Genomic DNA, 19770 nt, shown 5'->3' with positions numbered 1-19770 from the left:
ACACTTTGTAAGAAGCAAGAAATCTGAATTTATTCCGTAAGGCAGTCAAGCGTGTTTCCATTTTTCAGTTATGAGTAAAAGTGACCGCTATTCAGGGACAAAGACGGGATACATCATTTTATTACCATGTACATGTTTATCAACAATGAGCTTAATTAGCGTTTGTCATTTCTTAATCAATCTCCACATAAAACATTTCATTATTAGGCGATGCATTTGAAAGGCTAAAATGAGCAATAATGTATCGACTTAGACTTTGTATTTTTATTTTTTTTTAATATGTCCCAAATGCATAAATTGTGTCAGGTTTATAAGAAGCAGAAGATGAGCTCTTTGTATGTTTGGTTATTTTGGGATAAATATCATAGCTAGTGAAGTTCAAGAAAATGTGGGCCTGACTGGTTTAGGCTTTCTTGATTTATCAACTCAATTCTTGGTGTCTTTCAATGAAGTGTTACTGACGGTATTTAATAGTAAGGCACAGCAACCAAGTCGTATTTCTGTTAAATAAAACGTGAAAAAAAACAATCCTTCTCTCATTTTGCTGCTGCTGAGTAGTCCAGAACATTTTAAAAGTGTCATTGTGAAATGAAGTCTTCAGTAGGTGAAATTGTTGTGTTGTGATGTCAAGTTAACAATTCATATCAAAACTAATGCATTTAAAATGTCAGGTGTCATGTAGATTTCCGTTTTTCTGTAAATAAAGTTTCCTCTGTACTGCAGCTCCGCTAAGTCTTGCTTTGAGTTTGTCTTTGAAAATGACAGACAATATAGTTTGATCTACAATATATATGTGACAATCAGTCGTCCCACAGATTCTTTTGCATATTAGAATTCCACTGTTGAAACCCAAAAGTAAACCGCAGCTTTGTTGAAGTTGGTCCACTACATTAGTTTCAAGCTACATTAAACTGCACATAAGTACTAAAATATATATATATATATATATATACAGCCAGAATATGATAACAGCAGTTGGTTTGATTGTATCTCTACCTCTAAATTCACACTTGTAAAGTAATATTAAAAGTATGGGCGATTGGTTTAAAAAATGATCCCTAACTGCGAAGCAGATGCAGTAATGAAAAAAAAATATTGCATCTATTTAGCGATGCAAAAACGAACAATGCACATCATAACACGAGGCGAGTTCATCCACATCGTCATGCGGCTCAGACACCAGCGTGCCTCCTTGCTCTCCTTGAAATTGCTGAGTAGTCACCTGAAAAGGCAAGACTTGGTTTCATTTACATCAAATCAAGTTTTAATAAATAAAATCAACAATGTGAGAAACAGCCCATCGATCATAAATGTATACAGTTTACTTCACTATATTTTTTTAATTAAAAAAAAAATGAAATTGATGACGACACAGTAAGGAAAAAGTCAGTAAATTGACACTTAAGTACTGGAGCAGTAATATGTTGTGCAATATGTAGCATGATATTATTGATGAGGTGCACTCAAGTCAGCCGAGTCACCCCTCACCTGTTTCTCCCTTTGGTCCTTGTGGTCCTGGATAACCACGTTCACCTGTATCCATACAAATACAAAAATGTATGGTGAAAATTACTGTCAACTAGTTAACGGTCATCATTAAGCGTCCCAATAACGCTTTCAGTGATTCTCACTTATTTTCTTAACTCTCTACTGCGACTAAGATTAATAGAATGAGTCGACTCTAGAAAACTCCTTGCGCCACTGCCACCTACTGTAGTGGATGTGCAATTACAATTTATTTTAGCGCATGTCACAGTCAGTCACACGCATTGTGCTCCACTTTTTGAGACGGACTGCAATAGGCCATGAAGATTTTCAGAGACCCTGATCAAGGAGTTCAGTACTTTCGAGAAGACTGGGAACATTCCCCGAGGGGCTGTTTCTGATTGCATGACTATTTTCTGCAATTTCATTCCGTCTACAATTGTCCTGTCAGTAGTTTTTTGATTTGGTAATGTGCTAAAACTCATTTACTGCCATTGACGGCTAAAGACGCCATTTTTTTTCTTTTTTTACTCGGTTAGTAGTGAATGAGTTCATGGCAACTGATATGAAAGCAGGATATCATTATTTGGTGAATCACATGTGTACCTCTGTCTCCTTTTGGGCCCGGGAATCCCATTTCCCCTTTTTGTCCCGGTGCTCCGACAATGGCACCATGTGCTATAGGAGAAATGTGCAATTGTTAGCTGCCTCAAGTCATGAATTTAAATATCATTCAGCTCTTTCATTTTTGTTTCCTTATTAGATTAGTTGCAATAAGATATGTAGTGCGGCAAAGAAAAAGCCATCATTTACTTCTGATGAATTCCACTAAATCGGTGACATTTGCTTGGGAGCCAAACACTTGGCTGTATCCGGGAGCTCCTGGAGGCCCGGGTAGTCCTGGTGGCCCTTGAACAGCGCGGTCATAGTTGCTCCAACTTCTGTCACCGATCAGACCGCGTGCTAGAAAAACAGTCCATCGCCAGGTTAAAATTGCCGATGTTTGCTTTCCCTCATTTCCAATCGGCTGTCTTGTGATGGCTTACATTGGAGGTATTCCACGAGATGGGAGTAATTTCCATCGGAACCAAACCCTTGACTTTGGCCCGGAGCGCCTGGAGGACCAGGTGGACCTTGAGGACCTTGGAACATGTGACTGCTGTACTCCCTGATGATGTCACGTAACACACCGTGAGCTGTAAATTGCACAAAGTGGTTTGGTTCATAGTGAGGATCAAATCGAGTCGAATAAAACTTGCTCCGTCTCGACATTGGTGAGTACCACTGTAATTTATTACGTAGTTAGCAAGAATCAACATCAGATTCATGTGAAGCGATATTCTTGAATATGTTGCTGGAGCAAATTTGAACAAAGCATTGATTGTTGAGAATCCACTTACATCTTATGTATTCCACCATATCTGTTGCGTTTCCTTGAGAACCAAACCAACGAGTGGACCCTGGTGGTCCTGGAGGACCAGGTGGTCCTCTGAGTCCTTGCCCAGTACGGCCATATTGATCTCTCCCGGAGTCATACAGCAGACCTTGGGCTGAGGATGACATGTCCAGAAGGGTTAACACAGCACCCCGTGAGTGGATAGCTGCACTTCCTCGACTTTTTCCACAATACTATAAGATGTCAATGACGATAAATGAAGAGGTCACATCTGTTCGTAACTTAAAAACAACAATATATTCTGACGTCGGGCCAAAACCTCGTAAGTCCTTATAATGTGTTATTTTTATACGTTATTTGACCAATCTAAAGTGTTGAGAATGGCTTTCTCTCTTTCACGATGCCATGCTAATGATTGAAAAAAAAAACTTGCCATTTTGGGTGTCTCCTAAAAAGTGACTATTTTGGAGGTACAAGGTTTTGGCCCGACGTCAGCGATATTGAAGTAGAAAATTGCCAATACCACCGAACACTTTAAATCGGATACTACAGGATGAACTGTAAGATAACAGTTGGGAAGGAATATTGTCATCCGACTAAAATATACCGTCATTTGAGAACTAAAACCGTCTGATACCGCAGCAATAAAATCAAGCACAATAGTACGAGAGTAAAGAGGAAAAATATGCACATAAACTTTCAAATATTTTTACACCAAGCGTTTGATGCTCACAATTTGACTTGAGAATCAGTACATCCGTTCTGTTCTGTCCCATTGACGGATAAAAACGACTCACGAGATATGACTGCAGTAAAGCCCGATGAAAATCCCAGAGTTAATAGCCTTGTCATTTTGACAACATATTTTTCCTTACATTTGATGTACTCCACCACATCCACAAGATTATCTTGAGAACTAAACCACTGGCTGTTTCCAGGAGGACCCGGCGGTCCTGGAGGCCCTTGGACAGCACCGCCACCAGATTCCCTCACAACATCTCGGAGCAGGCCGTGAGCTGCATGCGGATGGAGTTGACGAGATCAGAAAACGTCAAAATCATTCCACTGTATCAAACGGTACAAGATGTCTTTCTTGGTTGTTACTTACATTTGATATAATCTGTTACTCGGACTGCCATATTGGAGTAGCCCCCAGTATCCAGGTTCCAGTTGCTACCACCAGATACACCAGAATCTCCCTTTTCTCCCGGAGGTCCAGGAGGGCCAGGAGGACCAGGAAGGCCAAACATACTTCCTCTCGTTCTGTCACCTTAAGACAGTTCCCAAATGTTAAATCGCTTCACGTTCACAGATGCATGATTCAAGAATGCGAAATCTCAAATGGAAGAACAAGTGCTTCCTAAGGACGCTAACACGTTTGGGGTGAGAAATTTCTTGTACTCACTGCTGACATATTCCCGTCGATCCGATCTGATGGTCTCACCGTTGGCACCGCCAATGTAGGTAAGTTCAGTGGTGGCGCCAGGTGGACCCACGGGTCCAGGAGGACCTGGTGGACCTGGAGGACCTCGACCGGCAATACCTTTGGAAGCACATCGTTGGATGACGCATGTTGGTTAAGTATTTGATAGAATGATCGATCCAAGAGAGGGACTCACTTTGCAAGTATTCACGAACATCTGAAGTCATGTAGTTTCCACTTCCCGGTGCTCCAGGTGGTCCAGGTGGACCGGGCACACCAGGTGGTCCCTGGGGTCCAACTGCAGTGTGATACTCACCTGATTGGGCATTAAAAATAAATTCAAATCAAATTGAAGGGGAAAAAATGCTGTAAATAAATGTTTTTGCTTACTTGTGAAGCTATTTCCTTGTCCAGATGCACCCACCATGCCCCTTTCTAATGGCACAAATGACTCACAGTTAGACATGATGTTGATCTCACAGCTCTGAAAATTTATATTTGATACCAGCTTTAAGAAAGAAAAAAAGAGCCATTATGTTTCTGCTTGTTTTTAAACTACGGATGTGTTTTCAAATGTGTTTGTGTTCTGACGTAATGACAGCTGAAAAGAAGTGGAGTGTACCTTTCATTAAGCTGAGTGCACGTTCAGCCACCTCCTGGATGTCAAATCTATAGCTTCCATGACCCGGTGCTCCAGCGGGCCCTGGTGGGCCAGGAGGGCCAACAACATACCTTCTCATGTCATCTCCTGCAAGCCAACAATTTCACACGCATATCACACATGCCTCTGACAAAACTTTGACTCTACTGAACAGTTTGGTAAGACTTACGCTGCAAAACGGCGATGAGGTCATCGACAGAAATGGAACCACTTTGGGCAGTCAGACCAAGAGAACCGGAAGTTCCGCCGTATCCTCTGCCTTGACCCGGAACATTGAACACACTTTAGTTTGAACAGTTTACCGCCGCATCACATGGTCAGCTTTGAATTCTGTCGATAGCGTGTAACTGATAATCAATTAATAGCATCTTGAATTTAAAATGTCGTTGATACGCTGTCAACTACTTTGTGATCTTTAGTTAGAACACTTCTTCATCTTCTGGGAAATTGAGTACCACAGAAGTTAACCTCTGCTATGGCACCTCCTTTGAGGAGCATCGCTCAGCGCAGTGCTCGCAACGAAGCAAGAGTTCAGAAGATTCCGAAGTATTATTTCGCATCAAGAAAAATATTTCAAGAAATTCCAAGACAGCAGTGGCCCATCCTTACTCTGCATGTAGGCGATGACTCGGTTTGCTACATCTTCCACCTTCTCTGAACTTTGAGAAGCTGAGGCCCCTGGAGGACCTGGAGGTCCTGGAGGCCCAACCAGGTACTGCTTGAAGTTTCCACCTGTAAGTCAAAACAGTTTGATTAGACATAAAGCACAATGTCATCATGGACACTGAAACATTCGAAACAAAAAGAAAACGTCTCACTCTGAATGTACTCTGCAAAGTACTGGCCCATTTCACTTGAACTTGACGCACTCCATCCTCTTCCAGGTGGTCCGGGTGGTCCAGGAGGTCCGGGCAGTCCTCGCCTTGATGTGCCACCTTGTACAAACAACGATTTGGGCTCAAATGACCAAAAAGGCTCCTGGTAGGTTGGAGTCGTTCCTCAGCCAATCTTAGATCCAACACTTGTGTTTTGTCATATTGCACTAATTGCTAGTTTACGGCGTCGACATATCGGACATGAATTAAAATAATCTTACCGAGAGAAACTCCAGAGAATCCTGAATCACCTGTGAGAATGCACAAATGTTTTAGTTTTGATCTTTTAGTTGTGCTTTGAAAACATAATACAACATAGCAGTGGTACTACCAGCCCCCCCAAAAAAAAACACTTACTACCGAAATAGGAAATCAATTAGTATGAAATGCAACTGTATTGATTTTAAATTAAAATGCAACAGAATTGTTCTTCACAAATGTGCTGTTATTATCATTATTAATTAATGCATTTTTGTGACATGTGCAGTGTCTAAATAGAAACGTCATTAATCTGTCTACAGCCTCCAAACAAAAAATGTTTTTTGAATGTTAAATACAGCAATAATATTATATTCTATAAAAACAAACATAATCACATAATTAAATGGAATTGAACAGAACTCCTAAATAATATACGACAATGAGTACTGCAATATTAAATGTCTCAATGTGTTGCTGCACCATTGGTGTTTAGATGTTTATTAATGATTAAATATGTTTCAGATTATGTGTTTGCTTTTAGGGAGCGGGCTTAATTCTAAGATATGTGTTTGTTTTAAATACACAACATTTTTTTGAAGAATTGTTCTCTACCTGTCAAACTGTCCTTGTTGTGAAGTTAGTTGACCTGAGTTTACGGCACAACATAAAGCGCTCATATCTCAAGTCATAGCAAAAATAATTTGCCGAATGCTCGTATCCCGAAAAACTCGAATGTCGGCTCACTCATATGTCAAGGCATCACTGTACAAACCTAACTGCTCGTACCTGGTTCTCCTGGAATTCCTGCCAAACCTGGCTGACCCACTTCTCCTGTAACACGTCCAAGGGAATGGAAGCTGTGTTATTGGAACATATTTTCAAAGTAAACTTGATATGTAGGTACACAAGGCACGTTCATCTTCATACCTTGGTAACCTCGTAGTCCTCGCTCACCTAATAATCATAATGAGAAAATGTTATTGGTCAGCAATTCGGGTGACTCAAAAATTAATTTCCCACAAGTTGTACTGTTTGGTGTGGATTTAAAAGTTGTGTGCGTGTGATAGTGAGTCCTCTAACGTTCAATACGATCTTTGCGGGGACTGCAAAGGGCGCCTGTGATTGGCAAAGTAGGCGGAACCAGAAGACGTCACATCACTTAACTATGATAACGAAAATCTACTATTTTTTTAAGTCTCGTATTACGTGTGCGTGTATTTATTTGCATATAAACCTTTATGCTTGTCGTTTTATGTTAAACGTAGGGAAATTATTTCTATACAACACTGTCTCTTTTGTTTGCTCACGGGGTTGATTGACGATACATGGAAACGCTTTGCGCTTCCCGTACACTAGGTGGCAATATGCACTAAAGAGCTATAATCCTGCGATAAACCAAGAAGAAGACAAGAAAAGGGCCAGGAGCGTATATAAGCAAAAGTTGGAGTGTGATACTTGGATTGGATTTTATTTACCCCTGGCCACAACGCGGAGCAGTAAACTGGAGAAGGTGAACCATCTTAAACTTTAAATGACAACTTTTGGGCGTTTTAGGAGTTAAAACTATTGATTTGAAACGATTCATTGGATTACCAAGCGCAGTACTGAAATACATCAGGAAACAGTGATGGCAGAATGGAGCTAGTTTCCAATGCTGTCCACGAATCAGTTGCCAGTTAGTTTTCCTTCATATGTAACAACAGAACTAAAATAGGAAGAATCCCTAAAAATGACAAGGTATTACATCAAGACACACAACGGGAACCAATCTGTACCGCTTGTTAGGAACATGGCTTAATTTTTCAAGTGTACCCTGTGGGCCCTGGGGTCCAGGAGGTCCCGGGGGTCCCGGTGGTCCGGCAAAGAAAGTTCCTGAGACAAAGAAAAAAAATTGGTTGTGTTGGAGGTGGGGTTGTGTTAAACAATCACATCTGAATGTGACGTTTCTTTTTTTTTTTTTTAATCGATACATTTTTTTTTAAATTCTTCACCAACCTGATGAAGGTGCAAAGTTACCAGGCTCCCCCTTTGGCCCTGCGGCTCCAGGTACTCCAATACCTGTTCAGCCCATTTCAAGTCAGCAACTAATCCAACATAAAAGTATTGTCCATGTTTCTGTACCTGGCTCTCCAGGCGGGCCTCTACGCCCAGGAAGACCTTGTCTTGCCTCACCTGTGGTGACAACAAAAAAGAGGAACCGTCGTCAGTATTCCTTTTATATTGCTTGTGAATACTCACAGTATCCTTTTGGATTTAGTAGAACATCCAAAGTCAGACTGCGTTTGACCATGATGGTAGAAAGTAATGCAGAATTGAATTAATTGAGCTCAAAATGTCTGCATCGTATAACTTGGAGGGGGGGGGGGGGTGTTGAAGGTGAGAAAATATTGAACCTTTCTATTATTTCACAAGTAAATATAGAAGTTTACATACTATGGTGACAATATGTTTTATTCTACTGCCTTCTGTGCTATCACCAAATAATTTCAATCAATCAATCAATAAAAACAAAATTAGAAATTTGATTGCATCTGAATTGTAGTTTACTTAAATTATATCATACTTAGAGACTTTTTTTTAAATCTTGGACTCGACAAATATTCCATGTAAAAATAAAACAAATACTAAAACTAATAAAAGCTACACTAATACAAAGCCTTTTAAAAAAATAAAAACAATAATAAGTCTGCTCCAAAAATAAATAAACACAATCCTAACTGAAGTTACAAAACATAAGTAAGAAAACAAAATAAAAAAAATCCAGGACCCCAATATGGACAAACCAAAAAGATGGATGGATTCAAAATGTGTTTGTCGAACTTGAAACTGCAGCTACAACTATTGAGGCGTTCTTTCTTTGAGCTTCTGAACATACCAGGTGGACCTTGAAGACCTGGAGCGCCAGGAGGTCCTGGTGGGCCCACAATCCCAGCCGATGAAGACAGACCTGTTTGTAAAGAATCACAAAGCTCAGTCGTATAAATGCAACAATTGAATATTCGTTTAAAGTTTTGGGTGGTACAAGAACCAAGGAATCGGTTGCAATACTTACTACCAGTTCGTGTTGCACTGACAGTTTCTGAACTTGTGACTCTGATGCCAGCTTCTCCTCTCTCGCCTCTGTCCCCTTTTTCTCCTCTGTCTCCTTTTAGACCTTAAAGATTATATCATACTGCTTTGTAAGGGTGACAACGCAATCTTCCCGTCGTCTGTGATTTTTCAAAACCACTTGACAGGCTAAATATTCCAAAGACGTATTATATCCTACCAGGATTTCCAGTTGGACCACTGGGACCAGACAAACCAGGAAGTCCAGCAGGACCCGGAGGCCCAGTCGGTCCTGGTGGTCCCGGGATGGCCACCGTATCTGAGCCAGCTAGAAACAAATCCAGAGGCAATCAATATTTACTCTTAGAATTCATTTCTCTTACTGTTTGCAGCGTAAGAAGTGTCGTCAAGTTTTACCTGCAGAAATGACTTGACCAGCTGGTCCCATTTCACCTGAAGGACAGATTGTGATTTTTTTTATCCAGAGCATATTTGACATTTGTACAATTGGACATGAGAAGTAGAATTACACAATTATAGTAAAACCGTATCCGTATTTTCTTTGGTCACAGAACGAACGCAGTCACAATTAACCGACACGACGTAGGAAATGATCGCTTTTGTCTTTTACCTTTGGCACCAGGCTGACCTGGAATTCCAGGAATACCTGTGGAAAGGGATCATTCAAATAAATAATGTTTATTGGATTTATAAAGTGGAGTTAACAGATTCATATTCGGATCATTTTCACACCTGGTGGCCCTTGATTTCCTGGAGGACCTGGAAAAAAAAATCAAATCAATGGAATAAAATTGTGATTTTGGTCAACGGGCCAAGATGTGGTTATTTTAGATTTGACAGTGTGGGCACCTGAAAGACCGTCATCTCCGTTACGACCGGGCGATCCTCTCACCCCCGGAGCTCCCGTCGAACCAACATCGCCTGCAATTTATACAGAGGCTGTTTAACAAAAGACTTCATCGAAAATAGCACAGTGATTGTTTTTTTTTTTTTTTGCTCACCTGCAGTTCCCTTGGAGCCCTTTTGTCCATCTCTCCCAGGTTCACCTTTATCAAACAAACAAAAAAAAAGTTTTTTTTTTGTTGTTGTTTTCTTTAGCCAAATGTGAGTGATCATTGTTATTAGCATAATGTCAGATATTGAATCACGTTCAAAAGATTTTAGATCCTGATGAAGTTCAGCTCAGTTAGCGGAGTAAACATGAAGTAAACCTGGTGAAGCCGCACTTAGCCGTCATGCTGCATACAAAAAGAATAAGTTGCCAACAGAAGTGAATATTTGGAACTGTTGTGTTTGTAAATGCTTGTCGGTGCTGTCTTTGCTCGTGTGAAGCACGTTGAGTTGCCTTGGGTACGAAATGTGCTATATCAATAAAACGGCCTTGCCTAAAATGACATCAAGACCTCCCTAAGCCATTCAAACTGAGCGTAAAAAAAAAAAAAAAAAAACTGAGTTCCGTACGATTCTCAGAGACATACCTGCTGGGCCACGAAGTCCCCTCTCTCCCATGCCTCCTTTGGTTCCTGGCGAGCCTGGTGTTCCTGATGTGTGATTTCACAAAATACAAAGTTGTCTTTCGTTGTTTTTTACACTACACACTGCTCTTTGCTCCTCAAATATTGTTGATAGTAACTACATTTTCTGTAAGTCCGTAATCAAGTACCGTTCTAAAAGAAATATACAAATGCAATATAATTTCTGAAAGTGAACCTTTTGGTCCTGGATATCCACTGCCACCCTGGGAACCCTTTGGACCAAGAGCACCTGCAGACAATCATTCTCATAAATATTCTGTCTGAATCACACTTTTTTTTTTTATATATTCAACAGAAGTATCAATAAACTATCATCAGATAACTGAAGGCCTTCCTGCCCGTCTTTCCTCCTCCTGTTCAAACATCCTATGTACTCGAATTTAATGATGGTGTGTGCTACAACTCGGAAAGAAAAGTGTTTACTTTTTTTTCAAGATTAGTTAGGTTATTTATTACTTCAAATCAACCTCCAGACATTTACAGTAACACTTACCTTTCAGCCCCACTTGTCCAGGAGCACCAACTGGTCCCGGGTCGCCACGAGATCCTGTCCAATTTGGGTTACAATGTTAAAGAACAAATGTTAAAAAAAAAATAAAAAAAGATACTTCACCCCTGTTTACCTTTCTCTCCTCTCTGTGCAAAACCAGGTAGTCCAGCCTCTCCACGGGGGCCCATCGCCCCATCCAAGCCCTTCTGACCCGGTAGTCCCTGCAGACCTGGATCACCTATTCACACAGGTTATTTTATATACTTTGTCGGTCAACCTAATTGGTGTATGTTAATTGCGTTCAAATCCAAAGTATCAACAGTGTGGGGTTTTTTTCTCTCTTAACGCCGGAAATTTAAAAAGCGGACACCAAGTTGTGAATGTCCAAAAATGTACCTGTGCTTCCCTTTGGACCCCTGGGTCCTTCTGTTCCTGGGTTGCCCACACGTCCAGGAGGACCTGAGGAAGAACATCCACGCTCACCGTTCACTTTATTCAGACGACTTCAGCATGTTGATATTCTTACAAGCCCACTCGGGGACCAGAGAACGCAGAGGCCTGACCTATTTATTCTGTGATTTCAATTCGGGAAGGAAACTGACTCCAATTCTTACCTGGTAGGCCAGGAAATCCTGGATCACCTACAAGAAATTAGACATTTATATATTATAAATTATATTCATATACCTTATATTTATATATGTGGTTCTTTCTGTAACCAAATTGACTCTACAAATGTTTTAGCCTGATTAAAGTCTCACCTTGAAGCCCAAGCACACCTGAATCACCTGTGAAGGAATAATGTGACTCATGATCAAAAGAACAATTTTGGATGGATTTCTTTTTTTTCTTTATTTTTGCAAACATACCTTTCATCCCAGTGTCTCCTTTAGCTCCTTTCAGCGAGTCTACAAATGAATGAGGTTTTATTCACATCATACCAAATGATCAGAATATATGAATAGTATCCACTGCACAGAGCTGGGCACTTGACCCTTTTTTACCCGTCAGTCCCCCCGCGATCTGGATAACCTTCCAGCCTTGACCCTCCGGCCTTATTCATAAAAATTGTCGGGCCTCGATCCCCAGCCCAAATTTGTCACCCCCCCCCCCATCCCCCGGGCAAAAACGGCCATCAGGCCGGGCCAAAGGACCGGACCGTTCTGCCCCCGGGACGCACTGCCCAGCTCTGCCACTGCATAAACACATCATTTTTATTTATTTTATTTTTTTTTACCTCTAAAAGCATCAGAGCGCAGTTCAGATCGGACCAGCTGCTGGACAGTTTTCTGCAAGTCCTCTCCCGATCCATATCCTCTTGCAGTCCCAACACCAATTCCGTTATCAGAGTGAGTCAACGTGCCACCAGAATATTTGGAATCCAACGGGTCAACAATGTTGACGCCAGAGAGACGACTTGTCCTCGCTGACGAAGTGCCGGTGATGGCTTCTAGGGCTTCAACTCGTTTCTTGAGACGTTTCACTTCCTCACCTGGGAGACCAGAGTCATTTGTGAGACATGCAGGCATCGTTTCCATGAAATCAAGACGCAAGTCTTCTCTCACTCAAAGCGATGAGTCCGAAGAGGAGGCCGAGAAGAAGGAGCAGGCCGAGCAGGATGCCCAGCAGCCACTTCCACCAACTGCAGCGGCAGCAGCGGCTCAAGCCGAAACACGAGCCGTCATTGCACACGTCTGATGAGTAGAAATTGAAAGGAGTCCATTTTTTTAATTGATCAATCAACGAGGGGTCGTAATCCATGGGCACGTATACATGTATATGAAATTTTTAACCAAATTAGATTATTACGTAACGGGACAATTTACTTTACCTGCGCAGCCAACTTGATCTTTTGAGCCATATTTCAGGAGTGCAGCTGTGGGAAATCAAACAATGAGATACCGTCATGCAAAAGTTTCACATCTCAACGTTTGGTGTACCTTTCGCATCCCTTTCGTCATTCATTGTGCTCATTGCAAATTTCTGTTTCTCTCTCATCAGTGAATCGTCAGAGTAGGCAGCTGCAAGACACCAAAGAGAACTCATCAGTCCGGAGAGTTTCTCTTCTAAATAGTTGATTGTTTTGTAGCGCTACAGTATGCTTGCGGTGCGTCTCAAGAGGTACCGGAAGACATTGTCGAAGTTGCCGGAGCAGCGGTCATGAATTGTTTGCCCGTGTCTTTGGTCATGACGAGTCGCTCCGTCTCCTTCTTGACAGGTGCGTTGTCCTTTTCTATCATTGTGAACTTGTATTCTTTGCCCGAAGGCTCATCAATAGATGGACTCCTTGGGCGCACTGCATGAAATAGGTATGCAAAGCAAAATTACAATATGTTCTAAGACGCCACGAAGAAACGACAATAAATGGTACGATACAAATCCATGAAAGAAGAGGGCTTTATAAAAACCCAACCACTATTTTCTAGACTGCTTATCTTCATTTTGCGCCGTAGATGAACAAGAGCCCATCCAAGCTGACTTTAGACAAGAGCCAGGTTACACTCTAGACCACCGGTGTCAAACTCAAGGCCTGAGGGCCGGATGTGGTCCATCACATCATTTTATGTGCTACAGAAAATTATGGAATTGACTTCACGTTTCTTGCCAAGATACTGACAATAGAAGTTGTCTTGTTCAGGTATTGCAAACCTTTTTTTGGGTGTGTATATATATATATATATGCATATATATATATATATATACATATATATATATATATATATATATACATATACATATATTTTTTTTATTGATTTTTTTTACCTGTGGTTGTGCTGATTGCAGGGGTTGAGACATTTTTCTGGACGCCATAAACTGAGGGGAACAAAACAAAACAATAACAGTAGGAAAAGGGAAGTAGTGAAGATATAACTTAATCATGTTTTTCACATGCTTCATGGTATTCATCTTGATAATATCCATCCATTATCCCAGCCTCTTATCCTCACAAGGATGGCGCGGGTGTTGTAGCCTATCCCAACCGTCTTTGGGCCAATCGCAGGCCACACACAGGAAAACAATCATTCACACCCACAATCACAAGTTGGGACAATTTAGGGTGGCCAATTAACCTACCATGCGATGTTTTTGGAATGTGGGAGTAAACCGGAGTACCCGGAGAAAACCCACGCTGGCACGGGGGGAACACGCAAGCGCCGCACAGGAAGGCCGGAGCCAGGAATCAAACCGCAAATCTCTGAACTGTGAGTCGGTTTTGCTAACTTTACCTATTTCCGTGTTTGTTCCAGCTGGAGCGATGGCAGGGCTAGTGGTACTGATCAGATTATTCTGAACACCATACACTGGCACTGATGGACAAAAAGAAATTGCACTTGATCATTTGCAGTCCTTGGACGGAGGAGGACGAATCATGGCGTAGTTTTGACAAGAACGGCTCACCGGTGCTGTTGACGGATAGTCCACTGTGCACAGGGGGAGAGCTTAGAACCATATTGTTTTGAACACCTCCTCCTCCTACTACTCCTCCTCTTCCTCCTCGGGCTCCTCCTTTATGTGGCAGCATCAAACACAGATCAAAATATGTAAGAAAAAAACATGACGGATATTCATTTGAGGTGATACAAACGACAGCAGCGTGAAAATATCATCACAATTTCCTTTCACAGGCAAAACTTGCAGAGGTGGTCGTTGTGAACAACTCACAAAAGGATTGAAAGAGTGATGGGTGACAAAACCCGGTTGAAATAAGTTGACGAACCAACAGACTGACCACAGTTTGATTGACCTTGACAAAATGACGATGACGGACGGATGACGAATGATAGACTAGCAAAATTTTCATTTCCCACCTTTAATAACAAAAATTGCATCCAATGGGAATTGGCGATTATAATGAAGGCCCATATAATGTACAGTAACTATTTTTGTTAATTCTATTGCTAAAAAGTAATCATAAAAATATAGCCTTTTATAACAATGATAACAAAATTTCAAAACGAGACAAGTTTGAGTCTATTTCTAGAGTGTGACAGCGGTGCTAACAAGATCTGCACCGTGATGCCCGTAAGGATATCCCGTACGGTTATTTGACTGACCGGAGTGGTAAATGGTCGATGTCGTAGTCAGGTTGTTGGGGTTTGTGTGGAAGCTGTAGCTGCTGTTAACACTCCCAGGCCAAACACCACCATAGTGATCTGGAGCAGTGGACAGACCTAGCGTGGACATGTGAGTTGAGACACATGAGAACGCCTCATAATTGTTATCGAAGGCAATATTTTGTTTTAGTTCAAGAAGATAACAAGCTGGGGAAGTGGACAAGCTCATTGACTGTCCTCTCCCCAACCCCAGAAAAAAAAAATAATTCTGAAAGGAATGCAGAATTTCTTGGTCACAGTAAACTCAACCTGGTTTCAAGTTCTGCGTTCCGATCCTGGTTTCCACACCGGTGATCTTGGGGATCATCAGCGGGTTGTTAGGAGACTGAAGAGTGCCGGTACTCTCCGACACAAACCTGGTGTCCACACTGGGCTTCTTGGGCATGATCAGTGAGTTGTTAGGAGACTGAATGACCTTGGTGCTCTCAGACATGGTTCGAGTTTCCACGCTGGCCTTCGTGGGGATGGGCAAAGAATTTTTTTGGGACTGAATGGTGCTGCGGCTCTCAGAGATGGTTCTGGTTTCCACACTGGCCTTCTTGGGGATGGGCAACGAGTTGTTCGGGGACTGAATGGTGCTGGTGCTCTCAGACTGACTTCCTCTCAGCAGACGCTTCACGTCACCCAGTTCAGTCCCTGTCAAGTGCACGTTAACAGTTGGCGTTGCGCAAACAAAGACTTGAAGAGCAAATGTGAAGGTGGTTATCGTCGTCGCATGGAAACAGCGGTACTCACAACTTGCTGAAGGGGAAGCGCTCTGAAGCCTGGCTCGAATCTCGCTCTCTAAAAATGACAACATCCAAAATTGTTTGAATATTATCATCATCTCACAGTACAGTAGACTAGCGCAGGCAAAAAAAAAAAGAAACATTCCCAAAAGCAATGTTGGACATGAAGGGAGTTCCTTCAAATGCAATGGAATGCGAGGACGTTAGCATCGCTAAATAGCTTAGCATCGCTGTTGGCACGCAGTATTTAATTTTCCATATGAAATACAAACAGTTGATTTCAATTGCGTTTTTTTTTTCACAGTCTACCACTTTTCTGCTTTCACAACTGCACGTGTACCTCGACTGTGAGATCTCCCTCGTGTGGCGGAACCTGACGTTGTCTTTGAGGAACCTGAGATTAAAAAAAAGAAAGATTGGTTGTTTCAGTGCATGAGCATCAACCTGCGAGTTTTAATTAAGTGATTCACGGTGACTCACTCACCATACTCCTTCCTGGAATACTCCGGAGACGAGTCTGTGCTTGAACTCCCTGTAACATGTCAACACATCAATTGTGTCCATTCATCATCTCTCCTTAAATTAAATAACTGATGTAAGAACTAATAAATCTTGGAAAGAACTCCAAATATGACTAACCGTCAAAAACATCAGAGTGAGTCGTTGCCAGGGTGGCCATGAGCTTCCGATCCTTCAAAATCGGAGAAGATGCAAGTGCAGATGCCGAACCTTTCCTTGGTTGTCCAAATGCATCGGCACTGTAGGTTTTGGTCACCTTTGTAAAGGTGACGGTACCTGGACTCCCTTCTCTCTTATCCTCAACAGTCACAAAACCGGACGACATGCCAGAGGACACTAATCCAGAGCGTAACCCCGCCCCTGAACTCATGGTAGCGGTTGAGGCGACTGGACTTCCTCCGCCTGGTGTGACAGCCGACAACGGTCCTTGAGTGGGGATGAATTTGCCACTGGTGCCTTTGCTGATCCAAACAGAACTGGTTTTGCTTTGGCAGAGGACGAACAATTACCTAGAGGGGAAAGAATATCCAATGTTCCATCATGTTCTAATAATTTTTAAGTCTTTAATTCCACCAGTGACAAGACATAGCCCAAGGCTTCGCATGACTTATAATATAGTTATTTGCCAATTTCAAGTTCAAGCCAGCATTGACAAAGTTAATGGCCATGTTTTAGAACAACACCATTTTCTTTGTTTTTTTGGTTCTCCGGGCTGGTGTGCCGAAACATGTTTGGCTCGTTGAAAGGATTTAACGTCTCCACCATTTTAGGCTTGAGTACGAACACAAAAATACCGACCATGGTTGCGGCCCAGAATAAGAGCTAATTAATTGATTCCCAAACAAAATCAGATTATTTTGCTGTTCTCTAACAAGGACCGGGACAGTAAAAAAGAAACACTTTGTTAATTATATATAGTATCAATCTAATTCCTTTGAGCACCACTAAAAGCTTCACCAATGACTGCGTGAAACCCTGAATCCTTTTTCAAAGTTTTTTTGGATCCACTTCAGTTTTCATGACATTGACGCCGACATTATTGGCATTGTCTGAGTCTAAAAGTCATGAAGAGGTGACGCAGTATTGTCGGACATGGTGAAACAGAACCCCAAAATGTTTGGGACTCATAAGTAGGCAGCGTGAAGTGCACGTAAATACGGCCATTCCCTTTTTTAAGATGAGAAGAAAGGAGCTATTGCTATTGCCGTTGCTTTTGCCAGGTTGTTTTCATGCAAACGCTACATAGCGCCCTTAAATATTGACAAATATTTACAATTATGGTGTAACGTTCATTCCCAAAATCCGGATGACAACTTGTTCTGGAACGAAAGACACACAAAGTTACATCTAGATCTGATGCCTTATATGATATGACGATACAATCTAGCAGAGATGGGCATTTCCCATCCCATTTTGAGGAGAAGAAGTTTTTTAAAAAAAGGAAAAGACTCAGCAAAACCAGAAGTGGGTTCAAATATTCGCTCTCAGGGGAGAGAGAGAGCAAGAGCAATATGCGTGGCTCTGTGAAGAAGCAATTGAGAGCCAAAATACATTGACGATTTAAATTTTTTGTAATGGGGGGTGGGGTGAATTTGTGAAATACGAGAACGAAAATAGGCAAAAGAAGGTAAAATGGAAAAACCTCTCCACAGACATGATTTTGTTGTGGGAATTATTCAGTTCACTCTTGTTTTGTGTGCTACCACAAACACGATGAACATTTTTCACAAGTATGCCTGGAAACATCTTTTAGACCACTCGACAGGGCACAAATCAAGACAGGCATCCCATTTCAAGTCAGATTGTAACCAAAAATGGTTCCTTTATATTCAAAATACGGTAAATCTAAAAATGTCAAATTTTAAACTCTGAATAATGTGAGGCAAACATTTAACTCGTTCAGGTTTTGAAAAATTCCCACACAGGTGTCACGATACTTCTTTTATATTTGAGACTGCAGGGCAAAGGTTTTTCAGATCCTAACATGCTACTGAATAAAAGTGTTCACCGCAAGCTGGAAAAGGGTGCGGCTTTTTTGTTCACTTCAGAAAGGTCTTTTACTTTAAACACGATCCTACTCTAATGAGCTAAACTGTTGAAACAGGTCTGAGGTTTTAAGTTTCTGTCTGAGCAAAAAACACGACGAGCCAATGCATTACGTTGTTTCACCTTGTTTTGATTGTTTTCAAAAGTTATTGCTTTTTATTACATTTTAAAGCTAATTTGATGAGAGGCTTTTAGAGCAAAACTAGTTTTCCCTTCATATTTCGGTGTTAAATATTTTTATTTTTGCTACAGTGACATCCCAGTAAAACTCAAAACCTGCAATATTGCACACGCACTAAATGGAACAGAAACATTTGCAACATTTAAACACATAAGCACACAAGGGCTTCTTTTCCTCTTTTTGATTTAAACATGCTTACATTTGCCAGAAAGTATGAAATGTGTGATACGATGACGCAAAAGCTGCAAAATTTCTCTGAAGAGTTAATTATAAAACAGTTGGAGAGCAACTTAATCCACAGCAAAGTCACTTCCATGCACAAATGCACACAAATCAGAAAATACTTAAATAGTAGCAAAGGCTCAGGAATTTGCTTGCATTTGGAACGTAAATTGTGATTCTGAAAATACTTTTTTTGCCACTTTTTTTAGATTACAGGTGTAACAGGCAATTATCTGAACTGACACGCTTCATACAGTATGATAAACCTCTTCTGGAAATGTAGATTTAAATACAAGTGACAGTTTTGTCAAATTCATTTTCATTTTATTTTTGGCTGCAGCAGCAGAAGTGCAGACACCGTATTGTGCTAATATGTCTTTACATGTATCAGACTTAATCTTGAGCCATTAAAAAAAATGAAATGACTTACACTTACCTCTCAGATCATTTTTTTACCAACAAATGATATCTCCTCCCAGGTATTAAGTGCAGGTGCTAAAAGAATATTCCGTGTTGTTCCTTGCAAATGTCTGGTGATTTTATGTATAAGTTGTGTGACTCATACCTTCATCTGACAAGTTCGAACAAAGTGGGCAGAGGGGGCGTTTACTTTGACAGCACAGGAAAAATAGCCCCGGGCCGAAATACTGAGCTTAAAATGCTCGTTTCAAGACATAGTGAAAGTGAGTAAACATTTAAAAAGAAAAAAATGTGAGCTTTGAAAACAAATATAGATGAGCATTCTTTGTCAATCAGGACAATTCAAAGTATGCTGCCTTTAAAAGCAAAGCTGGGGAAAAAAAGGTGTGGAATTAACAAAATTC

At 41.2% G+C, this 19770-nt stretch overlaps 1 protein-coding gene and 2 long non-coding RNA genes across 3 annotated transcripts; 2 read left to right on the top strand and 1 right to left on the bottom strand.

Annotated features, from left to right (window-relative positions):
* Positions 1-4: 4 nt before the first annotated feature.
* LOC148332801 (uncharacterized) lies at positions 5-19517 on the bottom strand. Its single transcript, XM_088302725.1, has 52 exons — positions 19383-19517; positions 16618-17006; positions 16463-16510; positions 16319-16372; positions 15986-16033; positions 15500-15886; positions 15191-15307; positions 14535-14642; positions 14363-14443; positions 13899-13949; positions 13261-13431; positions 13076-13156; positions 12967-13011; positions 12701-12829; positions 12373-12627; positions 12005-12043; positions 11897-11923; positions 11750-11776; positions 11532-11594; positions 11269-11373; positions 11139-11192; positions 10821-10874; positions 10589-10651; positions 10112-10156; positions 9960-10031; positions 9843-9869; positions 9721-9756; positions 9507-9542; positions 9310-9417; positions 9094-9195; positions 8917-8988; positions 8163-8213; positions 8037-8099; positions 7854-7913; positions 6969-6995; positions 6828-6872; positions 6062-6091; positions 5784-5900; positions 5575-5697; positions 5135-5224; positions 4927-5052; positions 4695-4739; positions 4501-4620; positions 4287-4424; positions 3990-4151; positions 3757-3897; positions 2886-3035; positions 2532-2681; positions 2299-2448; positions 2092-2163; positions 1489-1533; positions 5-1222 (listed from the first exon to the last, which is right to left on the bottom strand). The coding sequence occupies exons 2-52, from the start codon at positions 16865-16867 to the stop codon at positions 1173-1175; spliced, it is 4710 nt and encodes a 1569-aa protein (XP_088158851.1). The 5' UTR covers positions 16868-17006; positions 19383-19517; the 3' UTR covers positions 5-1172.
* LOC148332802 (uncharacterized) lies at positions 7458-13352 on the top strand. The gene is made up of 3 exons (XR_015844647.1): positions 7458-7551; positions 11296-11385; positions 13137-13352. It is a non-coding gene; the product is annotated as an uncharacterized LOC148332802 (long non-coding RNA).
* Positions 8037-10020, top strand: LOC148332803 (uncharacterized). Its single transcript, XR_015844648.1, has 3 exons — positions 8037-8087; positions 8175-8280; positions 8920-10020. It is a non-coding gene; the product is annotated as an uncharacterized LOC148332803 (long non-coding RNA).
* Positions 19518-19770: the final 253 nt, after the last annotated feature.

This window comes from Idiotropiscis lumnitzeri, chromosome 8 (genome assembly GCF_059441095.1).
Source record: "Idiotropiscis lumnitzeri isolate Australia: NSW breed Sydney's pygmy pipehorse chromosome 8, RoL_Ilum_1.0, whole genome shotgun sequence".
In the NCBI taxonomy this organism is placed as follows: domain Eukaryota; kingdom Metazoa; phylum Chordata; class Actinopteri; order Syngnathiformes; family Syngnathidae; genus Idiotropiscis; species Idiotropiscis lumnitzeri.
The sequence above is the reverse complement of the archived record's forward strand: the minus strand, read 5'-3'. Positions and strand labels throughout refer to the sequence as shown.